This window comes from Aedes albopictus, chromosome 2, assembly GCF_035046485.1.
Source record: "Aedes albopictus strain Foshan chromosome 2, AalbF5, whole genome shotgun sequence".
NCBI classification, from domain to species: Eukaryota; Metazoa; Arthropoda; class Insecta; order Diptera; family Culicidae; genus Aedes; species Aedes albopictus.
In genome coordinates this window covers 369851678-369875827 of record NC_085137.1, presented here as the reverse complement: position 1 = coordinate 369875827, position 24150 = coordinate 369851678, and the positions used below count along the sequence as shown (strand labels likewise).

General features: G+C 41.6%; 2 protein-coding genes across 3 annotated transcripts in view; one reads left to right on the top strand and one right to left on the bottom strand.

Annotated features, from left to right (window-relative positions):
* The window catches only part of LOC109430554 (dual specificity protein kinase splA), a 341935-nt gene that overhangs the window by 260552 nt on the left and 57233 nt on the right, over positions 1-24150 (top strand). The gene's annotated exons all lie outside the window — the stretch shown is intronic.
* Positions 9884-11788, bottom strand: LOC134287264 (circumsporozoite protein-like). Of its 2 annotated transcripts, none has more exons than XR_009997168.1 (2): positions 10050-11788; positions 9884-9986 (listed from the first exon to the last, which is right to left on the bottom strand). XR_009997168.1 is itself a non-coding variant. In XM_062848923.1 (2 exons), exons 1-2 carry the CDS (start codon positions 11606-11608, stop codon positions 10256-10258), a joined length of 1284 nt encoding a protein of 427 aa, XP_062704907.1. In that variant the 5' UTR covers positions 11609-11788; the 3' UTR covers positions 9884-10255. The 2 variants fall into 2 exon arrangements, 1 of the variants encoding a protein (XP_062704907.1); XM_062848923.1 differs by having other exon boundaries at positions 9884-10902; positions 10972-11788.

The following is a 24150-nucleotide window of genomic DNA, read 5'->3' as shown; positions in this document are numbered from 1 at the left end:
GTGAACGGTTGGCAATCAAACTGAAAGCACCGAAGAAGAATGTCTTGGAAATGGTATCTTCCAAGGGAGGAAGGTTATAAACTTCCCCTTCATGCAAGGCTTTGATTTGTGTCCATACTACCTACTGGTACCTAAAGCCTAACCTTGCGCCACATATCCCTTCTGCAAGGAACCGATATAGTTTATAGCCAAGGAGCCAGCAGCCCAAGCAAAATTCACTATCGGTGAGTCTCTCGCTGCTGCTGCTGCCGTTCGTCTCTCTAACAGGATTAAGGCATCCGGGCGGATTTGTCGGAAAATCCTTCGGCGCTCCTTGCCGGGCTACTGCTGTTGTTGTTAGCACCAGCACACAGCTAAGGAGAATGATTGTTGAAGAAAACTCACTTGTGATGGGGATTCGATGTTTGTGACGAGGGGCTAGAGAAAGTTGGGAGAACTCACTCAAAATCATGAATGGTTAAGGTGACAGAAATGAAGTCTTAATGAAGTTTTTAACATTCAAGACACATTGACATAAACTGGAATTTGAACATGGAGAAAACAACAACCTCTAGAAGAACCATTGCTTACGTATTACGTATTATACTTTAAAAAAAGGGTAGATTGAAATGGTGCCCTGGTGAGCTCGTTCCATCCTATTTTTACTTTTTCTCAAACATTAACAAAAAGTAGATATATTTGATTCTATTTAGCAGATATCACGCTGAATTGCTCCATATCTTGCACTAATATGATACCCCTCGTTCAACTAGATTCTGCCAAGACGCATCTCTCATATCGCAGCCGACGATTTGCGTTTTACCTTTCCAAGATTCTCTCCTCGGCACTATGGCAGACGATGCCATGTTGCGGCAAGAAAATTATAAAGATCTTCCCCCTATAAAGTATTAAACGAATATATCATACTTAGCATCAATCCCTGTACGTCTTTTTCGGGATACTCTTCGCTGCCCCCTTCCCCTCATCCCGTCTTCCTTTAGCACGAATGTCACCTGTCCGGTTCGCATCCGACTTGGTTCGAAGATAATTTTCTTCACTGCATAGCCAAACAATACCTGACGAGCGAAGACGACACCAGTGACGACGATGACAACTACGGTGGTACTGCTGCTGCTGCTGAGTGTCACCGAGCGAGCACATTTCGGTGAGATTTGATTGAATCTCGTGCAAATCTCGTATTCTCCGGTCGTCTCGTCTGTCTCTCCTAGAGGTGGGGCAATCTGCCAATCGAAAAGGATCCCGGTGACCTGTCACCGAGCGAACCAAAGGACATGATGCTCTTGCTCCGTCTTAAGACGTTGCCCAAGAAGATCGTGGACGTACGCAAAGACATTTACCGATCAAAAATTGAGACTTTTGCATGAAATGCGATTTAAGAATTGCTACCCCCGCTCGGTATTGTTTTAAAACTATCCAGTCGGAATAAGAATAGGTACAGACTTGCAGCATTGCTGCATCATTGATTCCGGAGTGCCGTCGTTTGCTTGGCGCGCAAGACACATACCGGAGACAATGGAAGTGGCCCAAGAGCCAATCAGATCAAACCGAGAACTGCCACTTGGGGAGAGTGGGTGGGGGGACGAACCCCTTAGTTTGAGAATGGTATATATTTCTACGTACAGCTCTATGCCATGGCACACAACACAACCAACGTAATCTGCTCTAATGAACTGGGAGAAATCCGATGCAATGATGCTTGGCTTTTTCTCGGTCTCTAAACCACAATAAAAATAACTGAATGTTGTTAGTCGTTTGCTAAAGTGGAGTACAGTTCTCCGGGCTGGGGCACTCCAGTTTGTATCATATTTTATTTAATCTCTAATCCAATTTTGTCTTGTATGGAGAGCTTGAAGTGGGATGATACTAGTTGCCTATTTGAACATGATGACTTACGGAAATAAATGGTAGTTACATCAATTAGTAGTGGTCCAGAAGAGTGGTAGTCAATTTATTATTTTTAAGATATATTGATTCAAAAAAATGTTAAAATTACCATAAAACCAACATACAATAATTTATTAAGCTTCTATGCCGGTTTTTACACACACGGTCATAAAAGTTGAACATTTAGTGTGATTCGGCTTTGACAGTAAAAAAAAAAACTTGCATCGATTACTTTAAAATCTTTGCCGACGTTTTGGTCCGGGGAGTGGACCTTCTTCAGGGCTCGATTTTTAAATCAACAAGTAAATACATTGTTTTGCTAATTTTAAATTTTTGGGTTTGAAAAGGTTAGTCTTCCTCAACTGGGGCATCAATCTGGATGATTAAGCCTCTGCTTATGGTCAGGGAAATTTGATGTTGCAGAGGATTTAACGACTATAACTGTGTTTGGCACTGTTTGCTACGCGCACAATTATAGTCGTGGCACTACTAGTTGGTTTAATAATCGAGCCCTGAAGAAGGCCCACTCTCCGGACCGAAACGTTGGAAAAGATTTGAAAGTAATCGATGCAAGTTTGTTGACTGTCAAAGCTGAATCACACTCTTAGCACACCAACTTCAGTCGAAACCAATCCGGCTGAGCATTTTGAGTTATGGTGGATTTTTTTTATTAACTTGTATTTTATCCTTTTGCTAATTCTACACTTGAATTATGGTGGTAACCCTAGTTACACACACAGACTCATAGACTCCCGGAGAAGCTTACAAACTTCATAAAACTGAAATTTAGACCTTTTGGCTTTATTACAGCTTTCAGAAGCTGTCCAGTGTTTATTGTACTTCATAATCCTGCTAGGGAATGCTCTTAGACTTCCTGGGTAAATCCTTAGCAAAAATTTCAATCGAATTTTAAAGAAAACATAATTTTTTCAATAGAATTCTTGGAGCTAGGTTAGGAGTGTCTTTGTAAGACAAGTTCTAGCAGTATTTGTAGAAGGATAAGTTGAGTGATCTTATTACTACTGTGTGAAGGATTCAGTGAAATTATTTTGAGTGAAATTTAAAACAGAGCCCATGGTAAAATAACATATCTAATTTTTTTGTGTTTTAAGTTTTGAGTTAGCAATACAGAGCAAACTAATGAAAAAGTCAGTGTAGTGTTATATTTGATTGAGTTTTGGAAACTGGTTATGAAGCACAACGGATTAGAGATTAATTCATTTTTTGACGACCCAAATACAGGGATTTCTTGTGATATTAGCAAAATAATTTATGGGAATATTTGTGATGGTATCAACGGTCCTAGTGGACATTATTCAAAGAACAGGTGAAGTACATAACAATGTGGATAACGTTGGTAAACTGTAATGGAGGAGCGAGGAGAGTTTAGGAGAGCTCAAGTCGCGTTCAAAAGTGAGGGATGATAGTAGGTTGAGACTATGTCAGGATCCACAACAAATTTCTTGAGCATGGGACATCGGATCTATAAGCATCATTTGTGACCTCTGGCGGTATTATGTCTTCTTCTTCTTCTTCTGTATGGCTCTACGTTCTCACTGGAACTTGGCCTGCCACTCTCCAACTTAGTGTTCTTTGAGCACTTCCACATTTATTAATTGGAGGGCTTTCTTTGCCTACCATTGCATGAATTTGTATCTTGTGAGGCAAGGACAATGATACACTATGCCCAGGGAGTCGAGAAAATTTTCCCGATCGGAACGGGAATCGAACCCGCCGTCTCCGGATTGGCGATCCATAGCCTTAACCACTAGGCTAACTGGAGACCCCATTATGTAAAAAGTGTATACATAGGCTCATACTTGCCAGGGCCTATGGTGTAGTGGCTACACGTTTGCTTCATAAGCAGATGGTCATGGGTTCGATCCCAGCCCCGGCACTTTCGTCAGTTGCTCTTTCCCCCTGAGAGCAGCTGACACTGACCCTCTTCTGAGCCCATGGCTCAAATGAACCCGGATACTTGGACATCGGCGAACGGCAACCCATAATGGACCCCCAATCGGACTGGAAAGCGGAACAACCAACAGCCACACATCAACATCCTCCAGCTCATCATTCTACCATGATAGGGTAGAAAGTGAAAGCAACGCAACGGCCACCAGTTCAATTTAGCACAATTAGAAATATACTACATTTAGGCGCTGTACAAAGTGTATGTACAGCTTCCAATTGGAATCGCTCACGCAGTGCCCAAGTGGACAATAGAGCTGTAAATTAGGTTAAGTGATTGAAGAATAGGCTCATACATCGATATTTTATCAAGCTATGGCTTCAATGTCCGTCTAAGAGTATCCGTGAACTCCCAGGAGTATAATAGGCCATTGTTTCTACCAGAGTAATCAGTGTTTCATTGGAGCATTTTGAATAAAGTTCTGCTTCACAGCCTCATGCAACTATGTGTTGTGAAGTGGTGAGCTCAATGTCTGTTTGAGGATCCCAAACAACTCCTTCAGTATAGGTCATCGGATCTACAAAGTTTACTTTTGTTTTTGAGGACTCTATTATTCAGGTTCACATTCACACAGCTTCAGATAGCTGTATAATCTATCAAGGGGAGATATCAATTACTCTCTGAGCGTCTGGAACGTTTTCTTCTTCTTCTTCTTCGTCCTTTTTCTTCTTCTTCTTCTTCTTCTTCTTCTTCTTCTTCTTCTTCTTCTTCTTCTTTATGGGTCTATGTCCCCACTGGGACTTAGCCTGCCTCTCTCCAACTTAGTGTTCTTTTGAGCACTTCCACAGTTATTAATTGGAGGGCTTTCTTTGCCAGCCATTGCATGAATTTGTATATTGTGAGGCAAGCACAATGATACACTAACGGGAATCAAACCCGCCGTCTCCGGATTGGCGATCCATAGCCTTTTAACCACTAGGCTAACTGGAGACAACCAGTCTGGAACGTATCGAAGCCATATCCCCTGAAATGTATCTGGAACCTTCATGAAATCGCCTGAAGCACTCTTGAAAACCTGTGGAGCCCCATGAAATCCCACAGAACCTCATTGAAACTTTCTGAAGCTTCATATAATTACTTTGAGATGTACTAAGAATGGCTCTAAACCTCTCGAAATTCCTCCTGAAACGCTCATGAAAGCCTCTGAACCTCTTTAAACCCACAAAAACACCCAGGAATGTGTTGAAGCTCTTCTAAAAGCCTGTGAAAGGCACTTGAATCACCTAGATAGGCTTCTGAATCTCCATGGAACTAACTGAAAACCATTGAGGTCCCTTAAACTCTCGGGAAAGCACTCATGAAACATCTTGGAGGCTCATGAAACTCCTTGAAACCCTCACGAAAGCACTTTGAAACCCCTTTAATCGCCAGAGAGAGCGGATCTTTGGCATGTCTTGAAACGTCTCTGAAATTCCCCTGAAACTTGCTTGAAAGCGTACCAAGTTGAACCTCAAAGCCCTTTTGAGCCTTGATGTTCCATTCCTGCTCCAGGCGATGCATTTTTTTTTCAAGAAATGGTTCTTTTACCATAACAATTGATGCATGATCTATACACCTTCGTTATTTGGTGTTAAGTTTCATTCAATCTGTAGGGCCAAAGACGGCACTCGTGGCTTCCCAGGTAATCAATAAGCATTCAAACAAGCATTAGATCTACATTCCACCTGCTTACTGCCTTATAGTAGCAGTTTAATTGCTGAACTGTCCTAAATTAGCAACTGAACTACAATTGTTGTGAAGCATTTCAAATGCACGACCTTTTGAACCTTCAAACGAAAAACTACTGTCTATCTCATCCGAAATTTCATAGATTTTTTTTTGTAGCGCAGAGTGGGAATAGAAAAGGAAACAGCAGAAGGAACTGGGTGCTACAATGACCAACTTGAATTTCGATTAACTGCCTCCTTTTGCACACGTGCAGAACCAGGATAAACAAATACAGCATGTGGATCAATACTTTGTTAACCCGACTAGAATTTTCCATAACTTATTATATTATAAATAAAATGCAAGAAGATGCTAGAATTACTAAAATTGTAACAAAAAAATATGCTGCTTTAATAAAAATAAATACTCATAGTGTTATAATCAGATCAATATTATAACAAAATGTGATATGAATCTTTCCTTTATAAAGGTAGATGCTATCATAATTTGATGCAACGTCAGGAATTTCTTTAGGAATTTCTTAGGCAGCATCAGTGATCCAAAATGTACTATCAAAAACTGTAGTTTGCATGATAATCGTGGGTGTATGGTCTTGACTATCATGCAACAAAAACATTCATGTATGACCAGATGAAATATTCATGGGTGACTGTGACATTTTTTTAATCATGGAAAAAAATGTAGTGGATTTTCAAATTGAGTGAACTAATGAAATACCAGTGGTTCCGAAAACTGCGAACGGAACATGCGTATAACTTAGGAACCGGAAGTGTGAAGAAGCGGAGACAAAGATTTTCGGATTGTGCGTTCCGAGGGTCATAACCACCAATGGAGCAGGGGAACAAAAGCCAGTGGCTCCCAACTGAATAGTTGACGGCCCACGTCTAACAAATCAAAAAGTCTCATGCCATACGGATATTTTCAGACCCGATTAATTGAGTTGATGTTGAAACCCGATATCCTAGGCCATTTTGGAATTAAATATGACGCTTGAGGTTTCCGGGACAATATAGGGACACTACTGAGGGTTTCCGCCATCCTCAAAATCGCCTTTGTAACGACTTTGAAATCAAATCCGCTGAAAATGCGTTGAAGCTTCTTGTAATGCCTCCAAAATCCCCCTAAAACCCCCAGAAACCCCATGTAACGCACCTCAGACCCTCCGAAACCCCAGAAAACGCCATGTAACGCCTCCGTAACGTTTCTGAAATCCGCCGAAAATGCTCTGAAGCTCTTTGGAATGCCTCCAAAATCCCCCTAATACCCCCAGAAACCCCATGTAACGCACCTCAGACCCTCCGAAACCCCAGAAAACGCCATGTAACGCCTCCATAACGTTTCTGAGATCTGCCGAAAATGCTCTGAAGCTTCTTGGAATGGCTCCAAAGTCCCCCTATTACCCCCAGAAACCCCATGTAACGCATCTCAGACCCTCCGAAACCCCAGAAAACGCCATGTAACGCCTCCGTAACGTTTCTGAAATCTGCCGAAAATGCTCTGAAGCTTCTTGGAATGGCTCCAAAATCCCCCTAATACCCCCAGAAACCCCATGTAACGCACCTCAGACCCTCCGAAACCCCAGAAAACGCCATGTAACGCCTCCGTAATGTTTCTGAAATCCGCCGAAAATGCTCTGAATCTCTTTGGAATGCCTCCAAAATCCCCCTAATACCCCCAGAAACCCCATGTAACGCACCTCAGACCCTCCGAAACCCTAGAAAACGCCATGTAACGCCTCCGTAACGTTTCTGAAATCCGCTGAAAATGCTCTGAAGCTTCTTGGAATGACTCCTAAATCCCCCTAAAATCCCCAGAAACCCCATGTAACGCATCTCAGACGCTCCGAAACCCCAGAAAACGCCATGTAACGCCTTCGTAACGTTTCTGAAATCTGCCGAAAATGATCTGAAGCTTCTTGGAATGGCTCCAAAATCCCCCTTATACCCCCAGAAACCCCATGTAACGCATCTCAGACCCTCCGAAACCCCAGAAAACGCCATGTAACGCCTCTGTAAAGTTTCTGAAATCCGCTGAGAATGCTCTGAAGCTTCTTGGAATGCCTCTGAAATCCCCCTCAGACCCCAAATAACGCCCTTGACACCCTCTAGCACGAGTTATCCGCATTTTTCTTTCGCAGTTTTCGGAACCACTGGAACTCCAACTCTACATTTCAAAACTGTCATTTCGTACTCCCATCATCTTGATTTGTGTTACAATCATGGTGCCAAATGTTACATTCATGGTACACGACATTGACGCATCAACGTCAGCATGATTGTAGTGTGTGACGGTAGTATGCAACATTAGTCATGACGGTAAAGGCGTTGCGACGATAATGAAAAAAATGTACTATACAGTTCACTGGGCAGCATCCATTCATTACGTAACGCTAAAATTTACATTATTTGATCACCCTCCCTCCTTCGTAACGCTTTTTATGTATAAAAAAACGCTCGGCTATACTCTTCCGTTATACGCATAATTGTCCCATGTTATATGGGAATCCCATATAACAAGGGACAACTATGCGTAGAGCGGTAGTACTCCCCCTTCCCCTAGAACGTTACGTAATTTCTGGACTTAGGACTTAGAGCTTTTTTTGTTTAGCTATTTAGAACCATTGTTGTGCATATGAAAATGTAATGATGACGGCTGGAGACCAAGAGAAGATTGCAGTCTTTTTTCCAATTTTTTATATGACTATATATTATAACTAAAGATCTAATTCTTCGCAGCTGGGTTTCAAAAGGGCACCAGGAGATCTCAAGGGTATTTGAGTCTAAGGGGCGTCTCAGGGTGTCCCAAAAGATCTCAGGGTTTCAATGGGATTCCAGATGATCTAAGCGGCGCTTCCAAGGGTCTCAGTGGCATTGCAGGGGTCTATGGAGGATATCAGTGGTCTCTCTGCGGAGGATTTCAGGGTTCTCAGGGATATTTAAAAAGGTGCCAGCCGGAAACGTAGATGTATAAGTGGAGGGGGCTTGAGGGTGTACCAGGAGGTCGCAGGGGTTTTACGGGAGTTTCAGCGGGCTTCAGAAGAGGCAGGGGGTCTAAAAACACTTCAAATGGTCTCAGGGTCGTTTCAGAGAGCCTCAGGGGTTTCTGGAAAAGCTCCAGTGGGTCTCAGGCTCCAGGGGGTCTCAGGGACATTCATAGGAGTATCAGAGAGGCTCCAGTGGGTCTCAAGGGTGCTTCAGAGTGACTCATGAGGTTCCAGGATAATTTCAGAGGGTCTCAGGGGCACTTTATGAGGCTTCAAGGGAGTCTCGTGGAGTTCCAGAAGCCCCAGGAGGTTTCAGGGTCACATCAGGGGGGCTCAGAGGGTTCCAGAGGTTCCTTGGGGCTAAGCAGTTTTAATAGGTTTACCATGAGAGTTTTATGTATGACTCTAGAGCTCCCTGAATCCTTCTGAAATGCCCCTTAAACCTTTTCAAAAACAACTTTCAAATCTTCTGAAGCGCATCTAAAGCTTCTTGATAACATGTTGAGCCCTTTCATATAAATTCTCCTGGAGCCCCTTAACACAGTTCTGAAATCTCTTGAAGCCTCCTACTTCCGGGTTCCCCGGAAAACCCAGGAAACACCTTTGGCCTTGTCTAAAAACCCCAGGAAATAAAACTTTGATTTAGAACTAAGTTCGTTCATTTGTAGTTCTGACTCAATTTATTCACAAATTCCCTCTAATTATGCCCTGTTTTAATATATGCTCCCTCAGCCCATGGCATAACGAAAAGGTTTAAGTGCAATAGTTTTGATATTTGTTCAGCCATACATTTGGAAATTACTTTAGGTGCTATCCATAAACTATGTAGACTCATTTTGGCCTTCCCCCTCGTAGACTTTCGTTCATACAAAATTTTCGAAAATTGTTTGGAGCGTAGATTCTGGCTAGAACAAACCACCCCCATCTCCTCTAAGAGTCTCCGAAACTTATTGGCTGGCCCCGAATAACTTCGTTGAAAATGGCTATGACAACTGCTTCGGTGATTTTGAGTGAATTTTGAGACGTGATTCTCAAAAGAATTACCAAATACCTAATAGCTGAATCCATTTAATTTATTAAATATGTAATAAACAAACGGAAAATTCTAAAAGGGAATAACAAAGAAATTCCCATAAGAAATGCCCATTGAATTTTCAAATAAATTGCCAAAAGCATTGTACAAGAAAGTAGTCAAATCAATTCACAGAAGATTTGCTGAGTATTGTTAAAAAATTCTGAAGACATTTCCAGCAGAATTTTTTGGATAGTTATGTGAAGGATTTTTCGATGTAATATCCAGAAATTTTTGAAAGAGTTTTCGATCGTATTGCTGAATAATAATGAAAAACATTGCTTGTAAAATTTCCAAAATATGCTAGATGTTGGAATTCTCGGCTATGCAGTCTCCAAACTCCTTGGAACGACAACGGGTTTAATTCGTCCCTACGTTTCGGCAATGTTTATTGCCATCTTCAGGGGAAACTGGGGGATTTTATTGTAAATGTTAGCTCTTAATTTTAGTTTTTCGTCATTGTGTAAACTTACAATCATTTGGTTCGTTCTGTGTCTATAGTCTTTGCTAAGCGGAATGTCTGATTGGAATTTTTTGGTAGTCGGTACATGTGCTAAAGTTAAATTTAAATTAGTTCGTGTGGTATAATAATTGTTCTACAAACTTACGTTGGGTTTTTTGAAAATTAATTTCACTTATTTTGTTGGCACTGTACTGGAGTATTCAATTAGGCAGTTTTTTAGATTTGACTGTTGGTGTGGTTTGTGTCTTGGCTATTTTGTATCGTTCTATTGGGCGTAAATGGTAATTGGGGATTGTTTGTACGGGCTTTGATTGTATGGAGTATGGCAGCATACGTTGTGTTTAGTCCACTTACATCTACTCTTCTATTGACAGTGTTATCTGTGTTGTATATGTGGCACATTTCTAGGAATGCTAAGGTGTTGGTATGTGGGCTTCTATCGACTATTTTGGTGTTTTCAAAATTAAACCTGTGTTCGTGTTCTATGCAATGTTCTATTAGAGCTGTTTTGCTTTTGAGCTCTTCTAATTGCATTCTGTTGTCCACGTATTGGAGATACTGCTCCAATTTGTTTACGTGTGTTTTGTGTCCTGTTAGTCTAGTACATAGCTTATTCTGTGTCATACCTATATAACATTTTTGACAATCATTGCATGGTATATTGTAGATGACATTGTTTTGATCGAGTTTGTTTTTGGGATCTTTGATTTTCGTGTGTAGGTTACCTATCTTGTGGTTTTGTCTATTGGCTAGTCGTATGTGTGGATAATCGGTTGAAATGGTCTTCGTGAGTTGTTCAGTGAGTCCGGGGATGTATGTGAACGATCTGTATTGGATGTTATTCGTTCTGTGGCCATCTTCCTCTGCGGCGGTGTTTGGTGATGCTTGGTGTACTATTTGATTATTTTCTAAATTTGTGCTATTGTAGGTACCTGGATCTTCGATGCGTGGGTGATTATTTCTGGTCGCTGATGCTGCAGTGTTCGGCGCTTCGTGGATTGGAAACGACGATGCTGGATTGTTCTGTTGTGCATAGGATGTCGGGGAACTGTTGGAGTCTCTTGGATAGCTGTTTTGATCGGTAGCTGATTGTTGGTTGGAGTTCGAGTGTGAAGACAATTGCATGGTGCTAGATGTGGGCAGCTGATTGGGTGCTGCGGTGGTTACAGATGGTTGGTGGGTGGGTGTAACACTGGCAGATGGTCGGTGAGTGGGCGGCTGGCTGGCGGATTGTCGGCTGGGGGGTGGTTGGCTGGCAGATGGTCGGCTGGGGGGCGGTTGGCTGGCGGATGGTCGGCTGGTGGGCGATTGGGTAGACGATGGTGGGTGGTTTGGGGGTGACTGGTTGGTGGTGTTGGGGTCTGACGGTCTTCGTGTGTTTTTGTATCTGTTTAACAGTCTGTTGACGAGTGTTCTCGGATAGTTGTTGATGTTCAGTTGCTCATGAATGGTTTGATTCACCTGATCTTGATTTTGTGAATCAGATGTCAAACCCTTGACGCGGTGAATCAGGTTGTTTGCCACATTGATTTTTTGCCTGATTTGGTGGAATGAATGGTAGTTGAGCATTCTACCAGAAGCTATTTCCTTGCTGTACCATTTTGTAGAGAGTTGGTTGCCGTTTCTCACAACTAGCGTGTCCAGGTACGCTAGTCTGTTGTTATCCTCCACTTCAATGGTGAACTGGATTCGGTCCTCTTGTTTGTTGAATGCAGCTAGGACTTCTGCTTCGGTGCCTCTTGGGATGACCAGAAACCACCCACCATCGTCTACCCAATCGCCCACCAGCCGACCATCCGCCAGCCAACCGCCCCCCAGCCGACCATCTGCCAGCCAACCACCCCCCAGCCGACAATCCGCCAGCCAGCCGCCCACTCACCGACCATCTGCCAGTGTTACACCCACCCACCAACCATCTGTAACCACCGCAGCACCCAATCAGCTGCCCACATCTAGCACCATGCAATTGTCTTCACACTCGAACTCCAACCAACAATCAGCTACCGATCAAAACAGCTATCCAAGAGACTCCAACAGTTCCCCGACATCCTATGCACAACAGAACAATCCAGCATCGTCGTTTCCAATCCACGAAGCGCCGAACACTACAGCATCAGCGACCAGAAATAATCACCCACGCATCGAAGATCCAGGTACCTACAATAGCACAAATTTAGAAAATAATCAAATAGTACACCAAGCATCACCAAACACCGCCGCAGAGGAAGATGGCCACAGAACGAATAACATCCAATACAGATCGTTCACATACATCCCCGGACTCACTGAACAACTCACGAAGACCATTTCAACCGATTATCCACACATACGACTAGCCAATAGACAAAACCACAAGATAGGTAACCTACACACGAAAATCAAAGATCCCAAAAACAAACTCGATCAAAACAATGTCATCTACAATATACCATGCAATGATTGTCAAAAATGTTATATAGGTATGACACAGAATAAGCTATGTACTAGACTAACAGGACACAAAACACACGTAAACAAATTGGAGCAGTATCTCCAATACGTGGACAACAGAATGCAATTAGAAGAGCTCAAAAGCAAAACAGCTCTAATAGAACATTGCATAGAACACGAACACAGGTTTAATTTTGAAAACACCAAAATAGTCGATAGAAGCCCACATACCAACACCTTAGCATTCCTAGAAATGTGCCACATATACAACACAGATAACACTGTCAATAGAAGAGTAGATGTAAGTGGACTAAACACAACGTATGCTGCCATACTCCATACAATCAAAGCCCGTACAAACAATCCCCAATTACCATTTACGCCCAATAGAACGATACAAAATAGCCAAGACACAAACCACACCAACAGTCAAATCTAAAAAACTGCCTAATTGAATACTCCAGTACAGTGCCAACAAAATAAGTGAAATTAATTTTCAAAAAACCCAACGTAAGTTTGTAGAACAATTATTATACCACACGAACTAATTTAAATTTAACTTTAGCACATGTACCGACTACCAAAAAATTCCAATCAGACATTCCGCTTAGCAAAGACTATAGACACAGAACGAACCAAATGATTGTAAGTTTACACAATGACGAAAAACTAAAATTAAGAGCTAACATTTACAATAAAATCCCCCAGTTTCCCCTGAAGATGGCAATAAACATTGCCGAAACGTAGGGACGAATTAAACCCGTTGTCGTTCCAAGGAGTTTGGAGACTGCATAGCCGAGAATTCCAACATCTAGTGCATCCAAACAGTCGAACACTCAAACCTCTAGTTTTCCAAAATATGTGTTGTAGAATCTTCCGAGCCAATTGGAGGAAATGGGTTGTGTATGAATTTTCTTTTGAAAGTGAACTATTGAAGCAGTTTCCAAGGAAGATTTTTCCTTTGAAATTGCCAAAATGGAAATTTGGGGTTTGCCTGAGAAATTTCCAAAGGGATTGCTGGAGAAGTTGTTGTTGAAGCAGTTTTCAATGTAATTTCCAAGCAAGTTTCCAATGCAATTATCGAAGAAGTTTTCAAAGGAATTGCTGATGACTTGCAGAAAAGAAATTGCTTTAGGAATTTTCATAAGCATTACCGAAAAATTCACAAAGAAGATGTGTAATCATTTCTCATATCAATTGCAAAAAGAGTTCACAAAATTATTTCTGGAAAAGCTTTCAAAGAAATCATCTTTCCAAATACTAATGTGATTTTTTCCTTTTCTTTTGCAGGTAAGCAACTCAAGGAACGCATTTCAACAGTTTTCAACCATTGTAGCAACTACCGTCGTCAGTCGGAAATCGACTAAGTATTGATTTTCTGTAAACTTATCCTCAGCTTTAAAGGTAAGGCAAGAAGCAACAGGAAAAGTCAAAAGCATTGCTGACAAATGCAGTAACAAACAAATCACGTTGCTTTTCAAATCCTTGGGAAAAATTTCTAATCACATTATATCATTATACTAATTCGTGGTGAGACGGTAATGTTGGCGGTGACGAAGAAGACGACGACGACGACGAAGACGTTTTGTCACACACATTGAACGAACATTCATAGCACTTTGAAACAGTAGGAAACCCTTTCCCCCCCCTCATACTAGGAATGGGTGGCGGTGTCATTTCAATCCGAGCCGATTTGAAAGATTCCTGCACATGCTTACATTATGGACTTGCAGCTCGGTGCAGTGCGGACACGGGAAAGGCAGTGACTTAAAACTCAAGTAGGGTATTAAAATTTATAATCCTCCTACTTTTTCCCCAGTCAGCCAGCCGGTGGTTACAGTCTGTGTGTGACTTATGCAACGGTGAAAATGAACCACGGTGGCAGTGGTGCTGGTGGTGGTGGCGGTGTCCGTCTCTGGGCTTCGTTATCCATATCGGTCCCAGACGGGGCTCTGGAAGGGTGTCAAATACATTGTTTCACTTACCAGTTTCAGATTCCACCGGAGCTTAGCTCCAAGGAAAGAAATGGTTCTTAATTGAATATTGTCAATTAAGGTTGCTTAGAGGGAACTGGGTAGGTTGAAGGTTGAGGATTCGCAGGTTTGTTCAGGTCGTTGACGTACCCGAAGAAGAAAAAGAAATAAAGCTATTTGTTCATGCTTCAAGCATTTAAACGGGGTAAACCATCAATGTTTAATTGAACCAAAATACCGGGAAAATTTCACGACAGTCGATTACAATTGTAAATTTGGACCGCCCGAAACAGCGGCATCCATCAATGGAGAAGAGAAGCTCTCAATATCATCAACCCATTCACCAGTGGTGTAAATCGTGTGACAATGAAATTGATTGAAACTCGGCGTGGAAAATTAATGGCGAAAATCTCCCCCGCAGTAATTAATTATTCAATGATCCATCCGGCCGCTAAATCCGGATTAAGGTCCGAAGCCACTTAGGGGTGTACTTGACGCCCATCGGACGCGAGATGGTTGGAAAAAATATCCAGCAACCGATAGGGTGTCCCCAATGCAGCTATTTGTTCAATGTTTGTTTACCAGCTTTTTCTACCTTGTCCACCCTAGCCATTGAAGCGCTGTTATTGGGAGACTATCGAGTGGAAAAGCTTAACAGATTAAAATTGAACCAACTTTTTTTTTCTGCATTATTTATATTTAATTATAATTCCTGCCATTAATGGTCGCCTCGGGTCACCTCCCATCGCTCTCTGCATCTTTTTTTCCTCATCCAGATCGCTTCTTTTATTCACTCGCCAAACCGCTCACCAGTTAATTGATCTCATTATGGTAATTATACCGAACCGGCAACGGCCTCCGCAAAGATGATGACTATTTTCGAAAAAATATCGAATCATAGGTTCACGCACGCATCGGCTCAATTTTTCGCATCCCCACGCGGATGCACTGCACTCTAATTAGTGATTTTTAATCCTTAAATGATGTCCCTTCGCGGCCGGCCACCTACAGGACCACTTACCGACACCTCATTGCACCGAAATGCACAAAACTATTCCCCTATCAATCGAAAATGTAATACACTCTCATTCTCTCTTTCCGGGAAACTGCAATAAAACGCACCGCGCTCGACTGTTGCACATTATTAAAATTTCCCCAACTGAAAGAGCAATCCGCATCCCCACCAAACCCCCGTGCTCGGGGAGAGCATGGTACCGGAAGCTAGTGATGGACCGCTTTCCGCAGCGACTAAATCGCGTAATGCTGCTCCCCTGGATTCCACCAAGCCCGCTCGAAACCGACCACATGCAACATTCCCGGTTCGCTTTAAGGCATTTCATCCAATCATTAAATTGAAATACAAAGCCGTTTTATATAAAATTTATCCGCTTATTACGGAATTAAAATTATATTGTCGGGGCGCTGAAATAATCATAATAATACTGCTAATATGCGTCAGAGCTCTCCGCGCGCGCTTTCGCTCTGTCTCTCGGGCGCGCTGGCTGTCTGAAGTCTGACTGACTGTCAGTCATCCGCGGAGTCATTGGGAAAATTGTAGATACTCTCTCTGTCTCTGTGTCGGTCTGTCTCGCTTTTCCTCTATCAGCTTTTGTGTCCTTGCAGCATGTTGTCACCAACCGCTGCTGATGGGATGGAATTAGGTTGTCTGGGGATTTTTCCGCCCACTTCGTGACTGGTGGTATCTTTCTGTTCTTTCGAGATGGGAGCGGATATAGTTTTAAGGGATGTCGATAAACCACGTGGTCATTTTTTTGGGACTTTTCAACACCCCCCGCGTGGTCATTAGTCCATACAATTTTTTTTATTTGTCCATACAAAATGGTCATTAGCCGATCCCCCCCCCCCTCATGACCACGTGGTTTATGGACAGCCCCTTAGTTTCTATGGAATAAGCTAAACCAGATTTTTTCTGTAGATTGTAGAAGGGAAGTAGTGTATCGAATCATTGATTACACGAAAACGCGAAGAAAAAAATTACAGTAGTGCGGAAATTTTTTCGACTTTCCATATAAGGTTGATGATTTGAAATCGATTTTTGTTCTATTTTTAGGCAAAGTCGCTATCTTCACACATCTCATTCTCCGTAATCAATACTCCGATTGAGCTGAATTTTTTATTGTAACTCGCCTTCATATGATATGTCAAATAAATGCTGAGAAAACATTTTTAAATTGTTTATTTTTATTAAAAAAAACATTTCTTCATATATTTTTGGAACTTTTGCTGAAATTTAAGGATATTGTCCCCAAAACTCGTCAATATCTTGAATTCCAACAATCTGACGCAAAACCTGCATTCAGATGATCGAATGGTATTATATTCAGCTTTTAATTTATGGGAAAAGATTTAAAATTGGTATAACAAAACGCAAGATGTTTGAATTTTAGTTAATTCCAAATTTTAAAAGTTGTAAAACTCAATATTGAGCTAAAACTAAAAAAAAACTGTTCTACTTTAAATTTTTTGAAGCACGGTTTGGAAATCAGCGATAAATTATACTTAAAAAATTTTGATCGTTGACAGAAGTTCACGACTTTCGTTTTATTTTGTAAACTAGTGTTATTAGGCATGGTCCGAATGAACTATAGTAGATAGGGTAACGGTTGAATCTTGGACCCCTAGAGGACATTCGTTTGGATTTAAGTCAAAATCAAACAGATTCAGAGGGTATTTACACATAATGATGATGTTAGCATGTTCGTAAAAGCCTCCACTGTCCATTAAAAATACCCACAAGTTCATTTCTGGCTGAAAATTAGATGAATATAACTGATTTTTGAAGCATCAGTTTTTACTGTTTTGGACACCCCAATATATTTTGGACCCTCTTCAGTATATATTTTGGACACCCGGTGTTTAAAATCGTTTGAAACTATTTTGGAAGGATTTGCCGCTTGAATATGCTGAATCACATCCTAATTACTTGATTGACAAAGGCTGATTAGATTAACTTTGCGTATGCTCTAGAATGATAACCTTTTTTGTTTCATCTGCAAGTTTCCTCAGCACCGCAATCTCTTTGGGGCTGTCCATAAACCGCGTGGTCATTTTTTGGGGACTTTTCAACACCCCCCCCCCCCCCCAGCGTGCTCATTTGTCCATACAAAATTTTTTTTTGTCCATACAAAATGGTCATTGGCCGAACCCCCCCCCCCTCTCATGACCACGTGGTTTATGGACAGCCCCTTTTTGTAAACATGATGCGACACTCGCACGGATGACGAGATTGGCAAAAAGTAATTTCATGGCAAATAAGGATTTTTCCAGTGAGGAAATGATTGCTGTTCGTGCAGATCAAACTTATTTAGCGAATGATTCTGAAAATATCCGTAAAAATAATAGGACCCAGGGGTCCAAATTATATGGGGTCCAAATTATATTGGTTACCCTATCAATTTCGTACCTTTTAATTCCGCCCTATGTTGCTTATCCTTTGACAGATACGCGTATTTCGACTACCACTTGTAATCTTCCTCAGTGTCAGTTATCCAGGGCGGAATTAAAAGGTCCGATTACACTCATTCGAAGAGGGTATTCTGGTTAGAGGGTTCGAAAAGTCGGTACAAAGATTATAGTAGATAGTTCACTCGAAACGCTTACGCAGTTTTGCATCGTTGCTTTGATCTTCTGAACAGCTTCTCAGGAAATCCATTCTTGTCCATGATTTATCGTAGCTCTATACGGTCGATACTACCGTATACCGACTCGAAGTTGATCCGAAACTTACAGGAATTTCTGGAAGATCTACCGTAAGGTGAAAATCTAGTCCGTTGTCGACCGGCCATCGATGAAGCCGGCTTGATAACTTCTCACCAATTCATTCGTTTTAGGTGAGAAACGACAGAATGTGATGTGGGATAGCCCCACAGAATAAGAATAACAAGAATGCCCACTCCGCTGATGCTCGGGGGACGCTACTGCAGCGCTATCTGTGGATGAAAGTTCAACTTTCATGCGATAGTGTGCGTTACAGATTGTATGCGGATACCAAAACATACGCACACCATCTTCTCTTACGACGAATCACGAACACTGTTACACAGAGCTTCCACCTTCAAACGCTTAGAGAGCGCTACTTGTCTTGTCGCTTGACGTTTGTATAGAAAAAGGCAAGAGAGGGCATTCTTTCTATTTTTATTCTTTGATAGCACTTAGTAAGCGGCACTTAAAATAGTGATCGCTCTGAAGTTCTCACATTCCAAATGGTTACCTTGCTCGTGGATGTTGTAGAATATTCTTCTCTTTTATTTCCCCGGTAGCTGCCTAGTTTCACAGATCTTGACTTTCAATCGGAGCAGGTAGCCTATCTTGATAAAATCAGCTGCAAAACCATCCTTATCAGCTTGAAATGACTGATATCCTCAACTTCTTTCAGCGTAAGGAGTTGGATGACTTCCGTCCTCTGCTGCACTGACGTTGTCGTTTCCTCCTTTGCCTTGGTCTTCCGTGCCTTCGTTCTCCACGGCATTCCATAGCGGTGTTCATCGAAGTGCTGCTTCAACATATCACTTTATTCACGCCCGTCCGTTAAAAGGCTCCCGTCCTTATCGCTGTATATCCCGGCTCGCAGATCGCAGCCATTGCGGGATGTGTTCAGGTTCTTGTATAACTGCCGTTGAAACGGCACCACAATTCTATTGCCCCTCACTCTGCTGTTCCAGGCAGAGTTTCTTCTTCGAAAAAAGTTGGGTCTGTTGGTTACGCTTCTAGATGTAACGTTCCACGTTTCGCCGGGTTCCAAGCTGCAGCATCACCGCCCGCGCTACGATTTTCTCCTTCAAAATAGCTCTTGCATTTCTCGTCGAACGATTCGTTCCATTGATTTCGTTCCCGGTGATGCTCTCAATTGCGCTGCTGGTGGCTGCTGTGACTATACTCCAACAGTCCTCTGGAGGGGTTACATCGAGGTCACTCTCTTTCTGGAAACGAAGCCTGGAGATGCGGCGTGTATGCCCAAACATCTGGTGTTTCAGACGCTCAAGGTTCTACCGCGGTGCTCGCTGGTACCGTCGATGATGACGGAGACGTTTGGGCACAATTTGACCATCAAATGGGAGTGGTCACAGTCGATAGGTCCGATAGGTCCAGACGTCGATAATCTCGAAAAAGTGCCGTTCATCAACCAGGACATGAACGATTTGCGATTCCGTCTGTTATGGTGTAACGGATGTAACGATGCGGGAGGCTGTGTTGAAAAAAAAGGTGCTACGTTTGGCAGTTTTAGGCTGTTTTTGTTCGTCAGCTGGTTTGGCACTAAACCGTCCAATGGTCGGTCTAAAATACTTCTTCTGGACTACACAAATGCAAAGATCACTTATGATTATCTTGACGTCGTGGCTTGGGCAGTGGTAATACTCGCGTTCGAGCTGATCGTAGAATGCGTCCTTGTCATAATCAGTGCTTCTGGAGAGAGGGCTGTGTACACTGATTATGCTGAAGTTGAAAAATCGACCCTTGATCCTGTACCTGCATATTCTTCACGCGCTGCTACCCAGCGCCCATCATGCTGAAAGTTCTGGAAGACGGTATGATCACCTCTAAACATTCGCATCATGGATCCAGTCCAACATACATCTTGCAGTGCTTCGATGCCGAACCCGCGATCCTTCGGTAGATAAGCGAGTATGTGGGTTCTTCTTCTTCTTCTTGGCGTAACGTCCTCACTGGGACATAGCCTGCTTCTCAGCTTCTATGAGCACTTCCACAGTTATTAACTGAGAGCTTCCTCTGCCAATGACCATTTTGCATGTGTATATCGTGTGGCAGGCACGAAGATACTCTATGTCCAAGGAAGTCAAGGAAATTTCCTTTACGAAAAGATCCTGGACCGACCGAGAATCGAACCCATGTAGAATCGAGTATGTGGGTGTTCCTGATGAAACCAGAGATTAACAATTCCACGTACCGAGTTTTCAATCGTAAGCCTTTTTTGGGTAGATACGCCAGGAAGACTAAAGTCCGTGGAGTAGCCTGACTTTTTTCATGAGATAGCAACTTTATGTTGACTACCGAAGGAATTCAGCGATTTTAACTCACCCTGCTACAACAAACCATCAGGTAGATAATTTCCTACCGGAATTACTCTGCTGCCATAATAGGTAATCCTTGCAGTTGAGCTTAGAGTCCTTTACTGATTTTCAGACGTTGATCAGCCACCCTTAACGTGAAGAACGTGACGCTGTTGTGAGTCGCTCCAACTGGAGAGCAGACGCAGACGCTCAGCAATCATTCTCATTAATGGTTCCGCTTTTTTTATTTTTTTTTATTTTAAATTCCGTTTTACGTCACAATCCAGAGTGCTCCTTTCACCTGGCTGTCACCTTTGTCTCATCTATACACGGTGGGCACTAATGCAGTTTTGTGCCGTATACCACTGGCAGTTCATTCAAGCCTCCGCATATTGTTCCGATCCATGCTTTCCTATGCTTTAGTAATTACAAATAAACTCTCTCTCTCTGCAATGGATCCGTTTCTCTTCTGCTCTTGCTACTACGCAGGGTTGCAAAAAAAACGAAAGTGAGTTTTTGTTTTTGTCTTTTCAACGTACCGCTTCTGACGTTGAAGCCTCTTTCTTTCACGGGCGCGAGTGAGCAGAGAATAACAATTCTCTCGTCGCTCACATCGTGACGACGGCGAGATTCAATAACAACATTTTCGCTGTCATTGGCACTCAAAAGAGAAAATTCACCACGCTTGCTTATGGGCCAGTCGCATTCATGCGGCCGTTGTTAACATGATGCATCCAGGGGCCCATGAAAAATTGCATGTCCCGGGCTGGAAGCGAACCCATGACCACCCACTTATGAATTGAACGTGTAGCTACTATGCCACGGGCCCGGCGATGGTGTCATGTAATTGTCATGTAATAATTTAAGAAAGACACTATCAATGACACTATACTATAACCCGAGATTGTACGGACTAAACGATCACTAAGATTTGGTAACGGACAGCACGAAACATCCTGTAGACCAAAAAGATCCCCCTACTGGAGCGGGAATGGAACCTTTACTTCGTGGTACTTACAATCAGGGTGCAAAATGTCCATAGTCATTGACTGAAAGCTGCACGAATTTGAATGATTCTGCACTGAATATTCAAAACAAACAAATTCATTTTCGCGCTCCCACTTCACACAGTCAGTCATTTCGAAGTCATTGAATATAAAGCCGATCGAGAAATCTTTTCATAACACTAGTTTACAAAATAAAACGAAAGTCGTGAACTTCTGTCAACGACCAAAATTTTTGAAGCATAATTTAGCGCTGATTTCGAAACCGTGCTTCAAAAAATTTAAAGTAGAATCGTTTTTAAGTTTTAGCTCAATATCGAGTTTTACAACTTTTTAAAATATAGAATTTAATAAAATTCAAATATCTTGCGTTTTGTTCAACCAATTTTAAATCTTTTTCCATAAATTAAAAGCTGAATATAATACCATTCGATCATCTGAATGCAGGTTTTGCGTCAGATAGATGAAAATCAAGATATTGGCGAGTTTTGGGGACGATCTCCTTGAATTTTAGCAAAATTTCCAAAAATTTATGAAGAAATGTATTTTTTTCAATAAGAAAACAACAATTTAAAAATTCTTTCTTAATGTTTACTGGACATACCATATGTGGGTGAGTTACAGTAAAAAAATTAGCTCAATCGGAGCATTGATTACAGAGAATGAGATGTGTGAAGTGAGCGACTTTGCTTAAAAATAGAACAAAAATCGATTCCAAATCATCAAGCTTGTATGGAAAGTCGAAAAAATTTCCGCTCTACTGTAATTTTTTTCCTTCGCGTTTTCGAACTCAGGGCATGATTCTACACCAAAAACGGTCATCAGCTTACCGAGTTCAAAAATGCTGTAAACTAGTGTAATTACCTACGTTTATGGCTACGATTCCTTCCAAAAACACTCCACTATAATCAAGTGGGAAAAGATCTGTGTAAAGCATCATTAAATGTATTCGAAACGTTAATATTTTATCAACAATTTAACACTTTGTGAGATGTTTACAAATATTCATTAACTTTCATTCAGTTGACAAACGAGTATCGAGCAGCTGAATATGAATATGCACACGGAGAAATAAGAAAGTACCCAAATATAGGTATTTTTCACCCACCTTTCGAGTTCCTTGCGGGAAGCCATATTTGAGTATAAAGTATAGTACCTAAATTTGAATACCTGCACCGAACTGCTATAGTGGGTAAATTTTACTTAATAATGGGTTTTTAAAAAACTTGGAAATAAATTTATTTAAACATCGTCAAATTGCCGCACGGTGAAGTTCAGCTCGTCTGCTCGAAAATTTTGCGCCCTGCAGTCACAATACGCTTAAAAGACTGATGTCGCTATGAATCGTCATGTCAGGAATAGTCTATTTTATGAGGCTAGTCAAACGACAGAACTCCACGCTCTGATGTTTACGTTTTCAATCATCATCCGGTTGATGATGGTTAATGACTGCGTGCAAGTCATGCGTAGTTTTTGAAACTGGCTAAAATAATAATTAGAAATTTTTATTTAAATTCTTTTCGGCAAGTTAACGAATCAATCGCAACGAAAAAAATAACTGATTAATTTATTAGATTTGTATTGCTTCTGCGACTTTTTTTGGCACCAATTTCTCATATCTCCAATTCGTCGCACAAGTACCTTTTCAAAAATTACACGAGATTCTAGCAAAACAAACGTGCGTGGATTTCTGTCAGTTGACGCCGCTGCTGCGATCAGCTGTTCTGAAATTTCTCGTGAAATGGCATATTTTACATGGCTAAAATGACGTTCTGGCGTATATACGATTTGTAGCGGTTCTACCCCGTTAGGCCGAAAGCCGTTAGGCTGAAAGGGTCGTTAGGCCGAATATGCCATCAGGCCGGATGGTTTGGGTCATTAGGACGAACTGGTCACTAGGTCAAATGGGTTGTAAGGTTGAACGGTTTGCTTAGGCAACTCTATGGTAAAAAACTGTTTAATGTTTTAGGGAAACGGTCTTCAACCTTGAAATTTTAGTTGGCTTTGAATGGTTAATTGAATAAACACACTAATAGTTTTTCGCGTTTAACAGTCTAAATTATAGTTAAACCGGGAACAAATTCAGAGTTTCAGTACGAACATGATTAACAAGATTAAGTGCAATTTAATCGAGTTCTTTAAAACTTAGAAAGAACTGCCTATGTTAAAAAAAAGGAAAAATCTTCGATGAAAAAGTTTTTTTTCAAATCTGTTGGGGGCTGTAATTCTCATAATGAGTAAAACATTTGAACTAGAAAGAGCAGCAGTAGACTACCGCCGTGAAACAGAACAGTTAAACTAGAAAGAGTTTAGTAGTAAAATACCGGATGAAAAAGTTGATAGCTATACAGGTCGGACTCGATTATCCGGGGGTTCAGTTAACCGGGGGCCCGATTATCCGGGGCTCGATTATCCGGCAAAAATGGCTCGATTATCCGGGGAAAAGTTTGTTTATGGTTTGTTTAGAAGATTTAAGATTATGATATGTCCAAAAATGTTATGAATATCAGATACAACACCTGAAAATTGGATTTAGCGTATTTGAAAATTGTTTGTATTTTTTCACATTTTTCAGCTAAAATTTCATTTTCAAAAAACATGGTTATAATAATACCTGATGTTAAGTTTAGGCACTACAACGTCATGTATGTTAGCTTCTATGTTTAACGAACAGT